This window comes from Petaurus breviceps, unplaced genomic scaffold (assembly GCF_028583685.1).
Source record: "Petaurus breviceps papuanus isolate PSGF00001 unplaced genomic scaffold, PetGlider_PUasm1.0 115, whole genome shotgun sequence".
Taxonomy (NCBI): Eukaryota; Metazoa; Chordata; class Mammalia; order Diprotodontia; family Petauridae; genus Petaurus; species Petaurus breviceps.
Genome location: NW_027185612.1, coordinates 10,697,126 through 10,720,188, shown reverse-complemented (window position 1 = coordinate 10,720,188; position 23,063 = coordinate 10,697,126). Strand labels below are relative to the sequence as shown.

Here is a 23,063-nt window from a genome sequence, read left to right as displayed (position 1 = left end):
GACCCCAGCTATCCCCCAGGGTTGTTGTAAAGATCAAAAGGAATAATGTCTACGAAGTATTGAGTTATAAAACATAGCATAAGTGTTACTTATTATTTATCGTCTTCTATCTTCTTTTATTTTGGAATAAAAATCCTGAATGTTCAGAAAAATGGATCGGTAGCTATTGGCCTGATTAAAAATGACTTTACTCATTATATAAATTAGAAACTCATTGCTTGGAGAACTTCTGAAGAGGAGTATATAATGTTATTTCTTTAGAAGCTTTGGGGACATACAAATATACAACCTCCTTGTTCTTTTCAGTGCTGCCTCTTTATTTGACATCTGATTCTCCCTATGATTACAAAATGTCCTCTAGGTATGGAAACGAGAGGAAATGGGAATTAGGTAATCGGGGTATGAAACTTCGGCTTCACATGTAGCAGAATGGACACAAGAGTTTCCCAGAGAGGAGTTACAGAGATGTGCGCCTGGAAAGTACATAGTGCTAAGAGGTGTATATTTAGGGCTGGCAGAAATATATGTGGATGAATGATAGGGTCAGGACAATCCACCACAGCTCATTGATTTTTATCCCCATAGGTAGTGGCACTTGTATGTCTATGTCCCTGCTGGGATATTTTGAACCAACTGAATCTAGAGTCAGATCTAGCTCTTAGACAGTTAAATAGCCAGAACATTGAAGCATGCATCACTAAAAGTAGAACTGAGAGACATAAAAAGATTTTGCTATGTTTCGGACCTAGAATTATATACACGATATCCCCAGTAAACGACATTATTCTGACAAGTGATGTTCTAAAAAGAAAAAAAAAAGCCTTAAAGTGTTTCCCTGGATTCCTTAACTGATCACATCTTCACTGCCTTTTGTACTGTGGTAGATACTGACTTGATGTCAGTAAGAGCTGGGTTTGAATCCCATGTCAGATATGGTAAGTTATTTAAGTTTTTTCTTTTTTTTTTTTTTGAGTCTCAGTTTCCTCATCTTTAAAATGGAGATAATAAAAATACCTACCACACAACATTGTTGTCATAAGAATCAAAAGAGATAATATACGTAAAGAGCTTTGAAAAGTTCATGTAGGAGGTAGTACTTGGGCTGAACTTTGAAAGGAAGTAGGAATTCCAAGAGGCAGAAGGGAGGAGAGAGAACATTCCAGGTAGGGGTGACAGGCTAAGCAAGACAGATTATAGGAGATGGAATATCGTGTATAAAGAACCACAGAGAGGCTAATTTAACTGGAACATAGAATGCTTGAGGGGAAACAATATGAAATTAGTCTGAAAAGGGTAGGTTGGAGCTAGATTATGGAGCACTTTCAATGCCCTTTAAACATCAGATTAAGATATAGAATTTGTCGTCTTGCCCCCAAAACTAAATACGAAGCATGGGAACCTTAATCTCATGATTTCAGATTCAGAATTCTTTCTAAATGGTAGCCATGGTAGAAAGGTGGCACGGTGGAAGAGCCCAGGATCTCAGTGGACCAACTGTATAGTCAAGCATACTGCAGTGGGATAGACTTTCAGTACCTGCAGAGAAGTACACATTAAAGCCCTGCAACTTTTCCATTTATGACTGGAAAGCAACTCCAGTACTTAGACCAGTCTGAGCTGAAGGGACCCTCACTGGAACTGAAATGAGAACCCTCTAAGATCAAAAGACCTCTAAATGGTGAAAGACTCTTCAAGCCAAAATAGGAGGCAAGTTATACAGGTCATCCATATTAAAGGGATTATGAATCTTAACTATCCCCTTCATCTGATATACAGAAAACAACATTAGCAGGGTGGTTTTCATATATGAAGGATTATACAAATATATAACACATACATACATACATATATGTATATGTGTACACACATATATACATCTCTGTGTGTGCGTGTAGACACAGACACAGACACACATACACACACACACAATTTCAGTTCAAGGATAGCATTCCCTATGCGCCGGAAGAAAATTTGTAAAGGCAATGAAGTCTTTCTCTAACAAAACAGTCTTCACCATGTGTTACTAGTTCCTAGTAGGTTTGACTCACCATCCATGCTTTTCCCCCGATTCCTTCTGATTTTGAAACCCTAATGATTCCAGCTCCTAGCTTCTATTCCCACTAGATAACTTCTGGTTAATGAAGCAAATGCTAAATGTAATGGGTAGATTTTTTTGTAGCCTGTCTATATTTTCCTCCCATGTTTTCTTTTCTTCTTCCTTCTTTACCTCCCTTCTTCTTTCTTTTTTCTGTCCTTCCCTCCTTTCTCTCCTCCCTTACCTCCCTCCTTCTTTGCCTCCCTCCCTCCTTGCCTCCCTCCCTGCTTCTTTCTTTCCCTCCTTACCTCCTTTCTTCCCTTCTTTCCTCCCTCCTTATTTTTGGTATTATAGAAAGAATCAAAATCATAGAATCGTGTATTTAGAGCTATAAGAGGCCTTAAAAGTTATTTATTCCAATCCTGTTATTTTACTGATGAGTAAACTGTTGTCTAGATCCTCTAGTTCCAAATAAAACATCTTTACTAATCTAAGACCTGCTTCTTCTAGTAACTAGCTTTACTACCAGTTTGCTGTATAATCTAGATGGAGTCATTTTAGCCCTTGAACAGTTTCTTCATCTATAAAATAAGAAGTTGTATTAGAAGGTATCTGAGATTCTCTGATCCTGAGATTTAAAAGGAAATTATATCTGCTTGAGTAACATAGTTGTTTTTTAGTCACGTCTGAGTCTTTGAGACATCATTTGGGGTTTTCTTGACAAAGGTACTGGAGGATTTGTCATTTCCTTCTCCAGCTCATTTTGTAAATGAGTAAACTGAGGCAAACGGGGTTATATGACTTGCCCAGGGTCACACAGCTAGTAAGTGTCTGAGGCCAGATTTGAACTCAGGAAGATGAGTCTTCTTAAGTTCAGGCCTGGTGTTCTATCCATTGAGCTAGCTAGGTCTGTTGCAATTCTCTTACATCGCCTGCAGATTCACAAGACAGATGTTGATTGAAAAATTAGATTTTTAAAAAATAGATTAAACTCAGAACCTCAGCCCCTTTCCCCTTATAGAAGTTCATTTTTTTTAATATGTCCTGTGATTTCTTATCTGCTTCCATGGCCACTTTTCTCTATTATCTGATGATGATAATAAGCACTTGTTGGACTTGGTGCATTTCTAGACTGGATGTATGAAACCACAGGCATCATAGGCCTCTTTACTTGGGCTCCCCCCACCCCATTCACATAGCATTCCATGTGATCTGAAATAAATGAGGTGATATACTTGGGCAGGTCGCTACTGTCACTCAGTTCTACCTTATTAAAATTATCAACCAGTTTTGTCAGATTCAGGGAGAACTTGTATGTCACATTGGAAATAAAGTCATCATCTCTAAATGATCTGGAAGGCAATAAGCACTTGAAAATATATGGGTAAAATGAAAGTGCTAGGCATTCATAGCTTGGGCTTCATCTGATTTTCTCTTTCTTTTGCCCTTTTATTAAAGATCTTTTCCCTCACAGTGAGATTTTCTTTTCTTTTTTTTTTTTCAAGTTCACCTATTTCCATCTTTTATCCTCCTACTCCCCTGAGCCCACAATAATCTCCACTTCCACCAGTTGCTTTAACTGGAGGACTCAGAATTCATGTAGGATCCAAGCAACAGAAGCAGAGAGGCCCCTTTGCAAAGAACCTGGGTAAAGAAGTGCTTACTAATGAACGAGTGGAGAAGGGAAATTCAGTAGCATATGGGTATCTCACACAGAGAGCTGGGCCTAAAGAGAAGATTTCTCTAAAGTGTCAGCTGGCATTACAAAGGTCTTTAATGGCAGAGAGAGAGAGAGAAGGGAAATGTGGAAGTGTCTTGTGATCTCTGGCTGTTGCCTTGGGGTGCTGAGACATCTTTTGATAGATGTCTCAGGTCAGATTCAGGTTGGTGGTATGACCTCCCCTTGGATGCCAGGATCCACTGCCACCAAGATTAGAAAGGAGAAGGGGAGCATGGATGAATCAGTCCTTGAAACAGTTTCATTTTGAATGAATGCATTTTATTTTATTTTATTTTATTTTTTTAAGCAATCGGGGTTAAGTAACTTGCTCAAGGTTACACGGCCAGTTATTTCTGGGTGTGGTGCTGAGTGTCTGAGCCCGGGATTCGATCCCCAGGTCATCCCAACACTGGAGCCGGTGCTCTTGCTCACTGAGCCACCTGGCCGCCCCTGAATGAATGCATTTTAAAATAATCTTTTCAAATTATTTTTTTATGTTTGCCTTAATTTTATGCTTGACTTTGCTGACCATTGGGTTACAATTGTTTTCACAGGACATAAGAGAAGCATTTATCTTATCTTAATAATAGCAACCATAACTAGCATGCACATGGGTGCGTTAAGATCTACAAAGCACTTTACAAATATTAACTCATTTCATCTTCACAACAACACTATGGAGTAGCTACTATTATTTTCCCCATTTTGCAGATGAGAAAACTAAGACAGAGGAAGGTTAAGTGATTTGCCCAGGGGCTAATAGCTAATGTCTGAGGCAGGATTTTGAACTTGGGTCTCCTTGATTCTAAATGGAACACTCTAGCCACCGAGTCATTTTGAGTACTTGAGATACCAACGTTTGTTAGCCAAAGGCAAAGAGCTTTCCACAACTGCTCTAAAAGACAAGTAATCAGCCATTAATATGTCCAAAAGATGTGTACTGATTAGTCATACCGTGCTACAGACACATTTTGGAATCATTTGTGGATATAAGACCCGTGATCAAGCATGCTCAAAGTGAAAAGACCTCTCCCTCTAATCTAAGTAGTGAGTGGCAGAGCTGATTAAACTCTGCACTTGTGACATCTCCACCCTTCTCTGCTGCCATGTTCCTTCACTGGTAAAATTATCAGATTTGCTAGGTGATCACTAAGATCCCCTCCCCCCAGCTCTAAATCTAGGCTCCCAGGTAATTGGGGATCTATTAGGCAATTAGACTGAGATTTTTAAAACCTAGAAACTTTATGTATCTGACATTTCACCATTATCATATGCAGTTACTGGTCGGTTTTTTTCTCTGTGCTGCCATTGAATTGCTTCTATTTGTCACTTACTGTTTTAGGGTAGAGAGTTTGGGGGTCATTTTTCCCTTTGTCTCTCCTTTTTCAGTCTATCACAAATCTCCTTTTTGTTTTGGCATTTGGGACCATATAAAATGTTTCCCTTCTTGTTCACTATGTCCAATCCTTTGTATTTTTATCTTAATGAGAAAAAATACAGCATCTATTGCTCTGTTGTGTAGTTACTGAGAACCTCATCACTCTAATTACCTTTTTTTCCCCCTTGCTGAATTGGTAGGATCCAGGGTAGCATGGTGCAGTAATTGATCCTCTTATCCAATACATACATACACACATATACACACAGAGACATGTATGCATATGTATGTATACATATACATGTACAAAATATATTTAGAATTCTATGACAGACATACTAAGTATTGTTTAATTTTCATAAAATGACAGCTACACTTTCTAACTCTTCTCCATAATTTAGATGAGTTTATTATGCTTTCTGTTCTATGCCCCCCCGCCCAACACACACACACAGATATCTAATAATTACCTGGACTTAATAATTAGATAATAGATAACCCATCTTAACCTTTGAGACCTCAGAATTATGGTAGATGAGAGGAGAAGCAAAGCAGAACCAGGAAGATATTTTGCTCCTCACCCTGCCACAATAACAGACTTTCCCCCTGGGTAGTTTCCATTCATTCCAGATTAACCCTTTCTTCTCTCTTCTTATGTTCTAGGAGCTATGCCGTCAACGCATGGCTGTAAAGACATCTGATCGCCCAGAGCCCCTGCATACTTCCCGTATCAATAGTGTTTCATCCCAGTTCAGCGATGGGCCTATCCCTAGTCCTTCTGCTCGGAGCAGCACTTCTTCCTGGTCTGAAGAACCAGTCCAATCCAACATGGACATCTCCACCGGTCACATGATCTTGGTAAGGCTGTAATTCTATTGTGTGCATTGACTGTGATTTTTGGAAAGTCTTTGAGCTAATGTTTCTACTGTGGAAAGGATAATAATAATAGTAATAGCTAACATTTAGATAGCCCTGTCTATGTGCTAGGCTCTGTGCTATGTACTAAGCATCTCATTAGGTCCTCAACAACAACCCTGTGAGTTTGGTGCTATTATTATCCTCATTTTACAGGAAACTGAGGCAAACAGAAGTTAGGTAGCTTGCCAAAGGTCACATAGCTAGTAGACCAAAGTTGAATTCAGGTCTTCCTAACTCCAGACTGGGAAGAGATTACAATTTAGTAAAAATAAAGTGGTTTTGGGAAGTAGGAGGGAGACAGGTGAAGAAAGAGAATGTTTCAATTCATCCCCATATGTGTTTCCACTGTTATGCCTCTCACACTGCCTCAGCAGCATTTTTGTGTCCTAGTAAACAGAGTAGGCCAGATTGATGATGGAATGAGACCCTCTTAGAAGGCTAATGAGAAGCCTGTGAAGAGTGTTAATTCAGGGAGTCTTTCTGTCTGTAGTCCTCCTTATATTTAAGTGAATATTAATATATATTTACAGTTTAGATTTTTTCCCCTTCTTTGGCATAGAGAATTCAGCTCCCACATACTTAATGACATGCAGTTTTCTTTTATTGGTTATTTTGTTTTTAACCCTGATAACACATTAGAGCCTACTTTGTGTGATGCTTTTTTTAAGCTCTCTGACTAATAAGCAGTACTTGTTTTCTTCCCCTTCAATTCGCAACTCACTAAGAATCATTTGAGTAAATGAATGTCAGTCATAGGCTTCTCATAATTAAAAGTGAAACCGGGGAGAGTTGTGGAGTTTTAAGGCCCTCCCTCTTTGTGTTACTACTTTCCAGAATGTAGTTAGTACAAAACACTTTTCATTGTGATGAAAGTTCAGCTTGTATTTCTCAGAGACATGTCTTTGCTGATTTCTGTCTTACCAAGATGACTTTCCTTATTGGGACAGTCAAATAAGAAATACCTGTGGATTGTTTTTTGATGTATAATTAATTTCTAATTTTATTAAGAGAGTTGCTCACAATTCAGCATATCTCCCTGTCTCCAGTATATAGGAGAGTCATATATTCCTGAATTTTCCAGCTAGCGGAAGTTTTCCCATTTGTTGATTTTTAAAGTATAGTACAAAACCATCTCCTTAAATTCTTTTTCATGGCAGAGACTTCCTCTTTCTTAGATTGTCAGGGGGACAGAGAACTTTATTTTACTGTTTCATTGATATATACTCTTACTCTAAGAGCTGAAAGAAGGGTTTTCCATTATATAAGTTAATTACTAGAATCCCTAAGTAGGTCCCATAAAGTTAACATGTGTTAATATATATTTTAGAAAGATCCCTTAGTAGTGTAACAGATAGCAAAAGAATAATTTAGACTAGTGGAAAAGAACCTTGGCCAAATGAAAGACTGTATTTTTTTCCCCAAGTAGAACTCTGTTGTTCTTCAGTTGTAGTCAACTCTTCATGACCCAATTTGGGATTTCCTTGGCAGAGATACTGGAGTGATTTACCATTTCCTTCTTCAGTTTATTTTACAGATGAGGAAATTGAGGCAAACAGGGTTAAGTGACTTGCCCAGGGTCACACAGCTAGTAAGTGTCAGAGGTCAGGTGAATCTTCCTAACTCCAGGCCCAGCACTCTATCCATTATTCAACTAGTTGCCCAAGTAAAACTACACAGGGATTAGAACAATATTAATCATAATGGTTCACCCAACCCTGCTGTGTGTTACATTCTGCCATGATTAACAACTATGGTAGTAGTACACCCACTTAGGGTAGTTTTCAGAAAGGTGTCTTACTCCATCTGACATTAAAGTTGTGTCAACATGCACAGAAACCAAATGACTCTGGACATTTTCTAACAATAACTCATAAGAAAATTGATGAATCACTTAAGTAAAAGCACAGTTGGAAGTGAGCTGAAAAATCCATAGCTATTTGTTGGACTGTGAGTTACTGTTTTCTATGAAAGTCAGAATGATTCTGATTCAAGAGATTGGTCACTAAAGGTCATTACCATAGTCATCATCATCATCACAACCACCACCATCATCATCATCTTAACATTTATATAGTACTGTAAGGTGTTCAAAACACTTTATACATATTATCTCATTTGATCTTTGCAATAACCCTGGGTAATTAACCCTAAGTGTTAATATCCCCACTTTTACAAATGAGAAATCTGAGGCAAAAAGAGGTTAAGTGACTTGCCCAGGACCATAGAATTAGTACCTGAGGCAAAATTCAAACTCAAGTCTTCCCACACCCTAGCCTCTATGACACCTATATAAAACCTATCCTTACTCTCTCATTTCTTGTACTTCATATCCACCAAACTTCCCACCTCACAGAAGAATATATGTACCCTTCCCAGTCAAAGAAAGACCCCAAATGGTTCTAGGATATTTCACAAAATAACAGCATTTCCCTGGTGGGAGAGGCCTCAGTGGCCATCTAGTCCAATGCTTAGCTTCAAAAGAATTCCTTTTACAAAGTGCCCAATAAATAGTCAGCCAGAACTTGCTTGAACACTTTAAAGGAAGGGAATTCACTACCTCCTGAGACAAACTATTCCTCTTTAAGATGGCTCTAATTGTTAGTCACTTTTACCATACATCAAGTTTAAGATGGCCTCCTTGTAACTCCTTACAGCATTCACCTGTTCATCCTCATTCTCGCCTGAAGGACCAAACAACAAATCTAATCCTCCCATGTAACAACCTTTAAAAAAATGTCCAACCTTAAATCTCTTCTCCAGGCTAAACATTCTCCAGTTCCTTTAACTGCATGTCCTGTGACATGAACAGTCCTTTGTGAAAAGGTGTGTTAAATACCTAACCTTCCACAATACGTTAGGTCCATGAGGAAAGATTGTTAACCTTTAATTAGGATTAATTTCCATGTTGAATCAGATATTGGAGTCAGGATTGGATTTCGTTTTTCTTTCTCCACCCCACCCCTCAAATCTGGACTTGTCATTTTTCAGGCAAAAAAAAAAGGAACTCCCAATGTGGAAACTTCTTTCCAGTGGTTGAATTCAACAAGCCTTGGAGAATTGCCTGATACACAATGATCAAACAGCTAGTATTTGTCAAATGTGAGACTTGAACCTACGTCTTCCTGACACCAAAGATGGCCCCCTTCCCCTCATGCCCCATTGCCTGTTTCATTTTTTAATGAGGCTCAGTTTTTGAATCTCTTTCTCTAGCACAATGTCTTTCTGTTTAGTTGACCCATGGTATAGGACCCCTTGTCGAGTAAACTTCTCTCTCCAATGGCAGTGCTCCTTCTATTATGGAAATGATGGGATTATTCTACAAATGTTCCTCAAGTTTGATGTCTTTGAAGCTTCTGTTAATTCCCTTCTTCTAACTCAAAGGGATCAAGTCCTAATTTTTTTTTCACAGCATAGAGAATGGTATTGTTTTATATAGCACTCTCTAGATAGGGTCCTTTTTCTTTTTGTCACTTAAGACTTGATTTGGCATCTAGAAAAAATGATAGTATCCAGTTTTATATTCTGCATATTTCTGAGCACTAATTTCATTTTTAACAAGTTATTATGTAGCATTTCTACAGCATTTTATGGAGTTCTTCCCATTAATTTTTATTAGCTAATTTTTATAAGATCTCACTGAAAGTGGACATTTTAAGGTTGAAGATATTTCTGCCCTAAACAGGTATATGGAATTTTATGTATAAAAGATTGGCCAATACAATGAATAAGAAATATTAAAACCTTTCATTAAATAAATTGTCTGAATATATAATTTCACATTTGACTGTAAATTTATGCTGTTGATAATTTTAATAATAGATGATATTGATTTAGCACTTTAAATTTGCAGTTGCCTTTCTTTACATATACTATCTCAATTTGATCCTGTCTACAATCCTACAAGGTAGATACCATTACCCCAGTTTTGCAGGTAGTGAAATTGAGCTTCAAAAAAGGTAAACAAGTCAGCTGTATAAGACTGATAGATTAAGAAATAAGCCTGAGTTTCTTGGAAGGCATTTTAGTATTATAGGATGGATAGCTGGAAGGGTCCATAGAGATCACTTCAGCCAGAGGTTCATAATCTTTTTGTATCCTGGATGCCTTTTACTATTTGGTGTGGAGCCTGTGGACTCCTCCTCAGAATAATGTTATTAAATTCATAAAATATTTAGAATTACAAAGAAAACCAATTACTAAAATACAGTCATCAATTTTTTAAGAATTCATGGAGTTTAGATTAAGAATCCCTGATCTAGACCAATCCTCTCATATTTAGTTGAAATGGAGACCAATAAAAGTCAACACTACCAAGAGCATCATAGCTACAATTTATTTAGCACCTACTATGTGCCAGGTGCAGTGCTAAGTGCTTTACAAATATTATTTCATTCATGTTCACAACAACCCTGGAACAACAATAATAACAGTGATAATGATGATGAAGATGGCTAACATTTACATAACACTTACTGTGTGCCAGCCACTTTACAATTATCTCATCTGATCCTTACAACAAACCTGGAAGGAAGGAGCTATTATTATCCTCATTTTATAATTGAGGAAACCAAGGCAAACAAGGGTTTTGACTTGCCCGGAATCACACTGCTAATAAGGATCTGAGATCAGATTTGAACTCTAGTCTTCTGGACTCCAGGTCCAGTGCTCTATCCACTGAGCCACCTAAGCAGGTGCTATTATCATCCCTGTTGTACAGTTATAGAAACTGAGGCAAATGGAGGTTAAGTAACCTGCTCAAAGTCACACAGCTAGTAAATGTTTAGATGTTAATTCAAGTCTTCTTGACTCTAGGCTCAAAGTCATATGATTTGTTCAAGTTCACATAGGCAGTAAGTAGCAAATGCAGGATTCAAACTCAGGTCTCTTCCAAACTCAACTTCCTTTTCTTTTCCTACACTACTATGTTTTTTGTTGTTGGCACAGCCCATTGGAATGTCTTCATGCTTCAGTACATCAGACAATACATGATTTCACTCAGTGGAGATGTTTCTTCCAATAGTGCAAGTCTTGGTAGACTGTCTTGAGAGTTGGTGTGACTAAAAAATCCATGACTCTGCAACCAGTCTCATGATGGCGGCATCTTCGTCAGCTGGTCTGTGAATAGCATAGACAGCATATTGTGTCTCCTCACTGGATCTGAACTCTTTCCAGCTTATTTTCTATCTCTCCAAGCCTCCACTCCACTGACTTTGAGTCTGGTAACCTTAAGTATCTTCCATGCCATGATGGGGCATTACAGGAGGTTGCTCAGACACATGTATGAAATTAGGGCATTCACTAGCAAATGATAGCTATTTTGTAAAAGAGATTCTTAATTTTTTTTGTTATGGACCTCTTTTGCAGTTAGGTGAAAACTATAAATCTTATCTTGAAATAATGATTTTAAATACATGGAATCAGAAAAGAAAAATTATATTGAAATATAGTTATCAACATATCAAAAGACAAGGTTGTGGACAGCAAATGAAGAACACTTCTTTATATAGAAATATAGACAGTGATGGACAGTAGTTCCTATAACAACGGATGAAATCAAAACTTGGAGGCAATGAGATGGGTGTCAGTCTGGGAAATGGTGGGCGAAATAACTTGGCTTAAAAGAAATGGTCAGAAAAGGAAAACACAGCTTTTGGAGAATCAGTCAATCAATAAGCATTTATTAAGGAGCCAAACCTACATACACTGATGGCCTCCCAATTGGGGTTTAAAAGCCCTCATCATTGTACTTACTCACAAGTAAATGCTTTCTTGCCCTGCAGACCAGTCCATATTGGTCATATTTAGAGTTATACTATATTCACAGATGAATTTACCCTCCTTTTTTTCCCCCAAGAGCAAGGAGATGAAGTCAAAGTACTTGAACACAACTAGATCCTAATTGATTCACACATTATTACTTCTAGGACCATGTAAATGAATTCATTTCTGGACTCCAATTGGGGCAGCAGGCTAGATAGTGCAAATTATACTACCTAGTTGATGTAGACTCTGTAAAATATCATTGTGCTCAAAGAGGTGTGAATAGGTGTGTTGGTCCCATTCCACACACTCTACAGCTCTCTTTCTCTCCAGTGCCAAGATGATAAAAGTGAGCCTTGTAAAGCCAGCATAAGGAGTATGGAGTGGGGACAGGGAGGAAGGAAAGCATGTTTATGATGTTTGTAGATATCACCCAGTTGATGAATGAGAATTGACTATATTTTAAAGGATACCCTTGGAATTTTAAATGCCTTTAATAAGTCAAAGAAATGGTGAGGGTCCAACAGAAGAAAATTTAATAGTAGCCAGGTACAAAGCAGAACAACTCAAAAGGAAAGATATCATTAATACAGGTGACTGTTACTTTATGTAATAGGCACATTCCTTGAAAAGTCCTATGTACAATGAGTTTTTGTAATTAAAATCATTTAAAATGTGCTAAAGAGCACAATCTATAAAGGAATCCTATGGTGAATTCTAATGTAAATCAAATAATCAGCCTCTAATTGATCAGCTGGGTAGATCTGTACTTTTCCATCAGGTCTGCTAAAAAATCAGGGAACGTTGGCACCAATTCAAGAGTGGCTGGCTTTGTGTGAATTTGGAAAGGATCTAGGTGTTCCTGTGAGCCGCTGGTTGCATATGAGTCAGCTGTTTGACTAAAGGAGGAAAAGAGTCCTACTTATACCCTCAAGTGAACATGATCCTTAGACATATCAACATTTAGAAACCATTAGGTACCCTTTAGGTTCCATTATGTTCAACCTAAGGTAAAATACAGAGTCTGTGAATTCACCAACTGGGCACAGACTTTTCTTACAGAGTATTATGGAGAGGGTAGATTATCAATTTGGAAAACCAGGGGCTTAACAAAGCAATAATACTAATTAGAAGCCTAGAAGGTAAATTAGTTAACTCTTATGCAGATTAAAGGTCATTCTTTTGAATTCTGTCATTCTTTTGATTCTATTATTCAAATATATTAAGCTACAGCATTGCAAATAATGATTAAATGATGTTCCCTGGTCTAACAAGGATGGATAAGATAAGTTATTACTACCAAGGATGGGATAAGATAGAACTAGTTTAAACTAAAAGATAAAGGATCTCAGTGACTGCTCTATGATAGCATCGTGCAGTCTTTCCACTTTTGCCAGGGTTCACACAAGCTGATCCCATAGGGTTCCCCCAAACCCCGATTATATATTAAGTAGCACATAGAGATTCAGTCCTTTTTTTTTAAATAACTGATCACTCTGTTTTATTAACATTATATTTGACCAGTTAACTCTTCAGGATTTTTTTATTCTCTGACCTGTGACTCATTTCAGGGGCTTCCTTTCTTGCTAGTTATTTTCAATTCATTTCAGCAAATGTTCCTGTAGTACATACAATGATGAAGAAACTGTGCCCTTGTGTTTCCTACCTACCTCTTGGGAGTGTTGCTTCACCATTTAACTTCAACTAAGTTGATTCTTAGTTTATGAGAATGTTTCTCTATGACGTGTTTGAATATGAGGATAATACTACTAACTCACCAGTTATTTCTCTGGCAGAGGAGAGAAACATATAGTCCTTGTGCACCCATACCTACCTTCCCCTGGTGCTGAATGACACACACTTGAGAGATTCCTGATCATAGGCTAAGCATAAGTCACTATTTCCATATAAAGCTAATTCATCTACCCAGGGAACAATGTTAGGACTTTATCATCATCATGCTGTGTGTCACCTACTAAGCCTACCACTTAACTAGGTCTAGGCAACTAAACTAACAAACCATATTTTTTTTATTGAGATAATATTTGTAATGCACTTAGCAGAATGTCTGGTATATAAGTAGGCACTTAATAAATGGTTATTTCCTTCCTTCCTGCTTATGATTGCTTATATAGGACTTGTTCATAAAGAAACAAGATTATATTGGATGGTGTTTCAAGTTTTATAGTTATACTAATATGTTCCTTAATCAGGCTTGGGGCAATATGTTTTGCCACTGATGTTATTGATCAACTTTTGAGTTGTAGGAGTACTGTCTGACATTTAAGCCAAAGGGTTAGGGGGAGACCCTGTTTAAATTAGCATAAATCCTTTATCCCAAGTCCATCATTACAGTCTAGATTGCAGTGCATGGATCTGACCTATCTTGCACTTTTTGAAAGATTACTTGCTTTGGGGTCTCTTTCCAACTCTTTCTAATTGACTGGGCCACTCTTAAATAAATTGGCAGGAATTTGAAGAATCTATTGAGACCCTCTATGACCTGCTTTCAGGCCTAGTGAAGCCACAGCAGAATTTCAGATGAAGAGGCTAATGTAATGAGAAAATAGAGGAGGATTTAGGATTAAGACGGCACAGTTGTGATTAGAGAAATGTTTAGCTAACTGGTGACCATATGAGTTTTTACTGGGTTACCAATTTCGAGTTTAGGTCATCATTTCTTTCAGAGGAGGAGGGTGGGGAGTCCCTGGAAGGCAAATTTGGGTCAGACCTCCCAAGAAGGTCTTTGATCTGGTTAGAATCTATAATAGGGAAGACAACTGACCCAAAATGACCTGTATGTTAGAAACGATTCTATCCTTTTGGGTTAGTTCAGACCCGGAGTACATGTCCCTAGATATTTTAAAAATGGAATGGATATTATAGAAGTTTTCTGGCCTGGACCCACAATCTTGGAATCACCTCATTGATTCTAGAATCAGTCCCAGAACCTGGAGAAGCTGTAAGAAAATCCTCATTGCCAAGATACATTCCCAGTTGACAAAAAATGCCCCAAATTTTGAGCTTCAATGATATACACCAATGAATACTAAAATGCTTTGCTACAAGGAGAACTAAATATCACAACTTATTGAAGGTTTAGCATTAAATAAAAGCACTATGTATTGAAGAGGTCATAACTAGGAATCATGAGACCTAAGTTTTAGTCCTGGTGGTACCAAAGTGATTAGATATGTGTCCTTGGGCAAGTCACCATAACCTATCTGAATATCATCTAACATAAAAATGAAAATTGGACAAGAAGATCTATAAAGTTCCCTTTGGGCTCTAATATCCTCATTCTTTATAAAAACAGAATTGCTTCTCATTTATCACATGTTGCTCCTATTTAAGTTGAGTCAGAGGGTAAGGAGAGGAGTATGTTCACCAATCCAAATTCAAAGGAGACTTTAAAAGTCATTCTTGCTTAAGTACACAAGTCCAACAACTTCTCCAGACTACTGAGTGCAATTTTTGAGCATTTAAACAGTATGCATCACACTCTTCATCAAGCACTTATTGAGCATGGCACTATAACAAGGATAATTTGGTCATTCCTACATTGCTTGAATGCCACAGACCAGCCAAGCATTAGATTGCAAATGAAAACTCTGCCCTTCTGATTGAGCAATGCTGCTATTGATTAAATCAGGTTAAGTTGTCTCAGGAGAGCAGAGAAAAAGCACTTCAGAAAAGTCCTGTCATCGAATTACCCCAGGGCAATGATGGGAGGTAATAAGTTAGAAGACAAGACAAGTAACCATCCCCCTTTTTTCCCCTTATGTGTTAAACTTAACTCCTAGGATTTTGATATGAAGCACAATGGAATTTTAACTTTTTAAAAGAACTTAATGAAAGTTCTAGAACAGATGTTATTAACCTTTGAACTTATCGCCAACCTGTTGAAGCCTATAGACTCCTTCTCAAAATAATATATTTAAATGCAAAAAAAAAAAATACATCGGATTACAAAGGAGACCAGTTATATTGAAGACCATAGTCTATAGAATAGAAGGCTGAGATCATGTGTGATCTGGCAGTAGATCTAATACTTAATCTCGAAGTAGTGCTAGGCACAAATGATATTTCAAGATATCAGCAACAACTGCAATATAATGTGAAAATATTTGTGATTCTAATTGGTGATGAAGTCATGATACTTCTTAACACTACTATGGCATGTTACCTGAATTCATAATTGAAGGAGATGCCAGTTGTAGGTAGGAATTAGTGAAAATAAAGATATCACTTTTTTACACATCCACATGAACCCCCTGAAATCCATGGACCCCAAGTTAAGAAGCTTTGTCTTAGAGGCTGGCCAATACAAGGATGCTGCCTTTCAACTCCTTTGATCTTAGAAGAGTCACAAATATGGAGGAAATACTCTTTACCCCTGTTTTCTGGTGACCAAAAACAATGGAAGAGAACCCTTTCCTTCCAGTGTAAGACCTGCATGCAGATTTTCCCAGGATAACCCTGACAATAATAGCAAAGAAAAAATCCTCCAAATTTGCAATGGGAACCAAAAAGTCTCTCTATCTCTGGCTTGCCACAGGCCCTGAAATTCTCACAATTTTTGTTATTCTTGGGGTTAAGGCATTGTGCATTAGAGAGCTTTATTCAAAATGCAGATGCATCACCTAAGAGAACTAACCCATTTAGGCGGCCCACCAGCACCACATTATCTTAGCAGCAGAGAGAGGAGCCCTAAGTAAATGGGACACTAGAGAAATAATGTTCAGGGATGGAAGGTGATGTCAGGGAAATGCAAGGGCTTAGAGTGACTTGGAACATGAGTACTTCCTAAGTGGGACAGGTCTAAATCAGGTGGTAGATTTGGTGATTCCAGACAACTTGGTGTCAGCATCTGAGGGCAATAAGGGAAAAGGAAGAGGAAAACACCTAAATCAAGGAAGAGAGGCCTGTGAGGGTAAATTACCTAATTTATAATTTTGCATGTTAGCAATGTTGTCCTCTTATCAGCTATCCCAGTGGGTTGCTGAAAGCAAGACCGGAACCGCACTCCAGATGCTTAGTGTCTGATTGAGTCTCCAGGCCCTAGAATGATTCTAGGATTACCTCTGAACTCCCAAGAGCCATACTTACATTTTGCTTGGGATCACTCTTACTTGTAGATGTTGGGATTTTCCATCTTCAATTGCAGTGGGCTGCTGGAAACAGATGTTGGAGTATGTTTCAGCTCCTAATAGCTGTAGGGACTTAGAGTATCTTACTGGCAGCTTTTGGCAGCCGTAGGAACCTGGAACCCTCTCCTCCCCAACTCCTGCTGGCCTGATACCCTCTGTCACTCCTGGGCACTTTGGCACTCATTGTTGACCCTCTATAAAGAAAGTTTTTTTTTTAATTTTTAAAGATACCTTGGTGGGCATTTTAGGGGTTTTCTTTTAGTATTTTACTCTTCTAGTTTTTTTTTTTTAAGTCAAATGAGCTTTATCATCCAAAAAGTCAAAACAGGGTAAACATTTTCCCCTGAAGACTCTTGCAAGCATCAGAAAATCAAACTATGTCATTTCTGCTTTGTAGATACTTATTCACTGGCACATACTGATTCTGGGATTCTGGGAGATTCTGGGATTCTGGGACCAAAACCTGACTAGCCATTTTGCTGTTGCACAAAGCAGAATTAAACAAAGCCTCCCTCCTCCACAAGAACTAAGCATGAATTTATAAGCTGGCTTTGATTTGCTATTCAAGCCCTGGGGAGAGTAATGATGATTCTGAGAATCTGTAAGAAGAGGATATGGGCAAGAATAAATTCTGATTTCAGAATCACAGAATCTCCGAGTTGAAAGAAACCTCAGAGGCAATCTGGTCTGGCCCATACTTATTGAAATTCCTCTCTACGGCATCACTAAGAATTGGCCATCCAGCTTTCCCTTTAAGGAGGAACTCTGATTACTTCCCAAGGCAGCCCATTCCACTTTTGGCTAGCAGTATTTGTCAGGAATTCTGTTCTTTCCATTGAGCCAAAGTTTGCCTCTGTGCTATTTCCATCCATTGTTCTAGTCCAATCCCTCTTTCATATGACAGCCCTTCAATTACTTAAAGACAATTACTATGTCCTTTTGAAGTCTTTTTTCTGTCTAGGCAAAATAACTCCAATTCCTTTTACTGAGTCTTAAGTGGCATGTTGTCTAGGCCTTACTCTGTAATGCTTGCCCTCTTTTATTTTTTTTTAAAAGCAGTTGGGGTTAAGTAACTTGCTCAAGGTTACACGGCCAGTTATTATTTCTGGGTGTGGTGCTGAGTATCTGAGCCCGGATTTGATCCAGGTCATCCCGACACGGGAGCCGGTGCTCTTACTCGCTGAGCCACCTGGCTGCCCTGCTTGCCCTCTTTTAAAATAATGCTTTCCTGCTTATCATCCTCCCCCTTGAAATATGGTACCTACTACTGATCATATTACTCCAATACAATTTGACCAGGGTAGGATACATTGGGACTATCACCATTGTTTTGGATACTAATATTTGCTTCACTTAATGACGTCACTCTTTTTGGTTGCCATTTGAGCTTGCAACTCTCTAAAGACCCCAGATATTTTTCAGATGGACTGATGTCTAGCCTTGCCACCTACATCTTATACTTGGGAAGCTGATTTTTTAAAACTCAGATGTAAGGTGTTATATTTACTCTGTAAGGTTTTAGCCTGTGTGAGATTTTTTTTGGATCCTGAATTGGTTATGCCATACATTAACCATCCTTCCCAGTTTTACAACATCTTCTAACTTGATGGGCATGCCATGGATGCTTTTATGTAAGTCACTGACAAACATTTATAAATTCATTATCTAAAAACATAGCTACAGTTGAAATAGAATGAATACTCAGCTTTGGTGTTTTATAGAACCTACAGTTTTATTGGCATGGGCACTTCTGCCTCAAAACACAGGACACAATGCTTCCATAGCAGCTCTAGTAAAATCTTGGGGCGGGGGGGGGAGCTAAGAATTGAAATTATAACCTGCAATGGCACTCAGAAACCATCTTTTCTTCCTGTTTCCTCTTACTATGTGTAATCAGTATTTGGCTGTTTCTGAGTAACTACAGCCTCTTTCAAATCAAATTCCTTTCATAGAATCAGAGAATTTTTAAGTCAGAAGAGATCTCAGAAGTCAGCTAATCCATTTCATAGCCAAAACATGAAACCCATTCTGTAACAGCCCTGACCTAGTATTCATCCAGCCTCCATCTGAAAGACTTCCAGAGGTGGGGAATTCATCTTTCAAGGAAAACTATTCTCCCTTTGGACATTTCTGATTTATTGGAAGGTTGTAGGGTTTTTTCTGATATCAAACTAAAATTTACCCTTTTGTCATTTTCCCCCATCAGTCCTAGTTCTTTCCTTTGGAACCAGGGGAACCAAATGTAATTCTTCTTTCCCGTGAAAATCCTTCAGATATTTAAACACAGTTCTCAAATTCCCTTAGGTCTTCCACTATACCAAACCTACCTCCCGTGATCTGATTTCAAGTCCCTAACACACTGGTTGCTCTTCAGATATTTTCCAGCTTCTTGGGGTCTTTCTTAAAGCCTGGTGCCTAGAACTGAACATAATACTGCTTTTTTGAAAACATCTCCAGCCCTTAGCACAGTGCCTGGCACATAGGAAATGCTTTTGGTCTTGACTTGAGTCACACCAGGGCAGAGAATAGAAGGTTGATCATCTCCCTTGGTATGGGCACTTTGCTTCTGTTAAAGCAGCCAATGATTGAATTAACTTTTCTTACTTTTGACCAAAAAAAAATTCCCATTTCTTTTTTTTTAAAGTGCTGTTAGGTGGTACGATGGATAGAACACTCTGGCCTCAGATACTTGCTAGCTGCGTGACCTTGAGCAAATCACTTAACCTCTGTTTTGCCCTCGTTTCTCATCATCAAATGGGCATAGTAATAGCTCCTACCTCCCAGGATTGTTATGAGGATGAAAATGAGGTAATATTTGTAAAGCACTTAGCACAGTGACTACACACAGTAGTTATTTCATGAATGCTAGCTATCATTATTATCATTATCATTTTAATAGTAAATGTTAGCTAGTCACTTTTCTCCTACTTATACCTGGGAGGTTGACTTTCTTGAATGAAAGTGTAGAACTTTACATTCACTCCTATTAAAGTATTTCTTACTAACTTAGTGTACCATTATAGTTAGAGGACTTTTTAGATCCCAGCCCTGACATCCAACATCTCTCCCAGCTCATCACCACCTACACATTTGATAAACATGCCAATTATGCCTTTATCTAAGCCACTAATAAAAGCGTTTTTTGGAATATCCTCAATGACAGATCCCTTTGGCACTACATTGGAGACCTGCCTCCAGTTGACATGCATCTCTTAATCACCACTCTTTGACTGATTATTCAACTGGTTTTAAATCTGCTTCACTGCACCATCATTCAGCTCACAGTATTCTAGATTATCATATAACTTAATCACCTAGAAAATCTCCTGAAAGAGAAATATTATACATCAATATCATTGTTGGTTAAGGCATCTCAGTCATGTCCAACTCTTCATGACCCAATTTGGGATCTTCTTGGCAAAGATACTGGAGTGGTTTGCCATTTTCTTCTCTAGCTCATTTTACAGATTAGGAAACCCAGGCAAATAGGGTTAAGTGACTTGCTCAGGGTCACATAGCTAGTAAGTGTCTGAAACCAGATGTGAACTCAAGAAGATGAGTCTTCCTAATTCCAGGAATGATTAATTATCCATGTGCCACCTAGCTGCCCATCAGTATCAGTACCCATCCATAAACCAGATAGCACTTAAATGTTTTTTTAGAAAACTAAATTAATCAATTTCTATTTATTTGTTTTGGTCAGATAAAGGTTCCTGATTGCTCATGTGTATTGGTCAAAATTAACATGATTTGCAAAACTGAACTTTTAAAGTTCCATTTAGAATCAGAGTACCAAAAGGGTCACAAGCAAGTAAATACTTGACACAATGACTTAGAGTCTCATTGAGGATACAAGACAGTCCAGCAGCTAGTGAACAATATCCAATAATGTATTAGCAGATGTTAGATTGCATTGTGCAGAATATAAATGATAGAGTAAAAAAGAAAAAGAAAAGATTTTTGTGAGTTCAAATAGTTGTGGAGGAAGGTAGGTCTTCATTTGGGCTCAAACACAAATAGAGGATTTGAATTTATGAAGAGAAAGAAGTTAGTGACTCCACAAATAGCAGAATAGTATCCACTGGGAGAGGTAAGGATGAGCAGGACCTATTTGGAAATGCTGAAGAAACTCTACTGGTTGCAATGAATGTTTTTGATGAATAGGAGTTAGAAAAAAAGGTTGGATAATTCTGCTACTAACTACCTGAATGACCTTGGGTATGTTACTTCCTTCTCTCTCCCTCTCCCTCTCCTTCTTTCCAATAATTCTCCTAGATAAACCATGAAAACTTTGGTTTCCTTTCTACTCCATTATCCCCCCCTTCTATCTCAGGTTCTTCATCTATAAAATGTTGTACGAAATCTAAATCCCATCACCTATATGACTTGTGGTATCTACACTACTAACCTGTGGCTGACAGAGTAGTGAGACCATAGATGCCAAGATGTGGCTTGATGCAGAGCTTAGCATAGTGCCTACCTAGCACATAGTAGGGGCTTAATAAATGTCAGTTAACTGACTAACTACAGTTGGTAGCCTTGACAGTTTTTTGAGCAAAGGAGTAAAATGATGCAAAGGGACATTCAGTCTCTTAACACATATTTATTGAGCATCAATTATGGGCTTAATACCATGCTACTACACCCTATGGAAGACATGGAAATATGGTGCAAACCCTGCTCTCAAAACACTTACAATCCAGTTTAGGAACCGAGATTGACATACATGGCACAATAGTGAACAATACAGCAAGTTAATCAAGTGTTAAATTATGTCCGTAAATATGGTAGGACTTCAGAGCAAAGGGGAGCCCAGGGCAAAGGCAGAGAGTCAAGGCCAAGCACTCCATGAGTATAAGATATTGAACTCAACCGACTAACTCAAGCAAAAGATTCTGAGGAATAATGGAAATTATGTTATATTTGCAGAATGAGGACAGATTATAGATGGCCTTGGAAGCCAAGAAGAGGTGTTAAGATTCAATGCAATAGAAAAAGTGGAGCAGTCAGGGAGGGAAAGAGCAGGATAAAATGCATATAATGTACTTTATATAATATAAATAAGAACAACAATCTGGCATCAGTGTGCCAAATGAATTGGAATAGAGAAAGGAGAGAGGCCAAGGAGATAAGAAGCTTCTTCCTACATTGAACTTAGAGATAAAGTCACAGCCTACAGATCTATGATGTAAATTCATTAACCATTTGTTAACTGACTGCTGTACTAGATAGTGGACATATATTAATGCTCAAGTTAATAGTTTGGTTTTTTCACAACTCATTAAAATGATTAACTGGGGCACAGGGAGAGAGGGGGCTACAGTTTACATCAGTGGAAAGCATATTCCCATCAAAGTAACAATATATCTTCTAATGTGTAAAATAATAAGTTATTGCTTAATGAGTATCAGAATGGCTATAGTTTGTATAAAATCTATATAAGCTAGACAGTTGTCTTACATAATCATGAAATTTTTGTGGATTGGTTAGACCAGAGGTATCAAACATACATATTCACAACACTCCAAGTGCAGACCAAACCACATCAAAAATGCAACTAGAAAATTTTTAACAAAATAAATAAAAATACAATAGAACATAGATAATGGTCATATATGGTTTCCTAAATCAATATGTGGCCAACAGGGATCCTTGTGTATGGATTAATGACTGGCCTTCTATTTGAATTTGACACAACTGGTATATACTATCCTTTATTTTCATCCTTTCCTCGGGGTTCCCAATGCCAATCCCTCATTCAAGTTATTAAGAAGATAAGATAGAGTTTTACTTCTATCCATATCCCCAATTAGTCGTGTAACTATGATCATGCAACATAAGCTCTAATTAGAGACTCAGTTACCTCCTTTGTAACTAGTCCCCCCTTTCAATTTATGTTTACTATGAAATAAACCTCTTTAGTTTATGTTGGAAGATGATTCCCTCTTTCCAACAATTCTCCTAAATAAACCATGAAAACTAAAACCAGCAACTAGCTAAGATATAAATAAATTAGTGTTGCACCCCAATGGCAGGTTATATATTCTATTCATGATGGGTTGTCATGAAGAGAAAATAGCCCAGTTCAGATTAAGATGGCAG

At 37.9% G+C, this 23,063-nt stretch overlaps 1 protein-coding gene across 1 annotated transcript in view; it reads left to right on the top strand.

Moving 5' to 3' along the window:
* Nucleotides 1-23,063, top strand: part of LOC138158691 (receptor-type tyrosine-protein phosphatase N2-like) — a 187,965-nt gene that overhangs the window by 30,360 nt on the left and 134,542 nt on the right. The window contains exon 3 of the mRNA XM_069084825.1: nucleotides 5,797-5,991. Coding sequence (XP_068940926.1) covers nucleotides 5,797-5,991 — 195 coding nt within the window. The remainder of the gene's footprint in view (nucleotides 1-5,796; nucleotides 5,992-23,063) is intronic.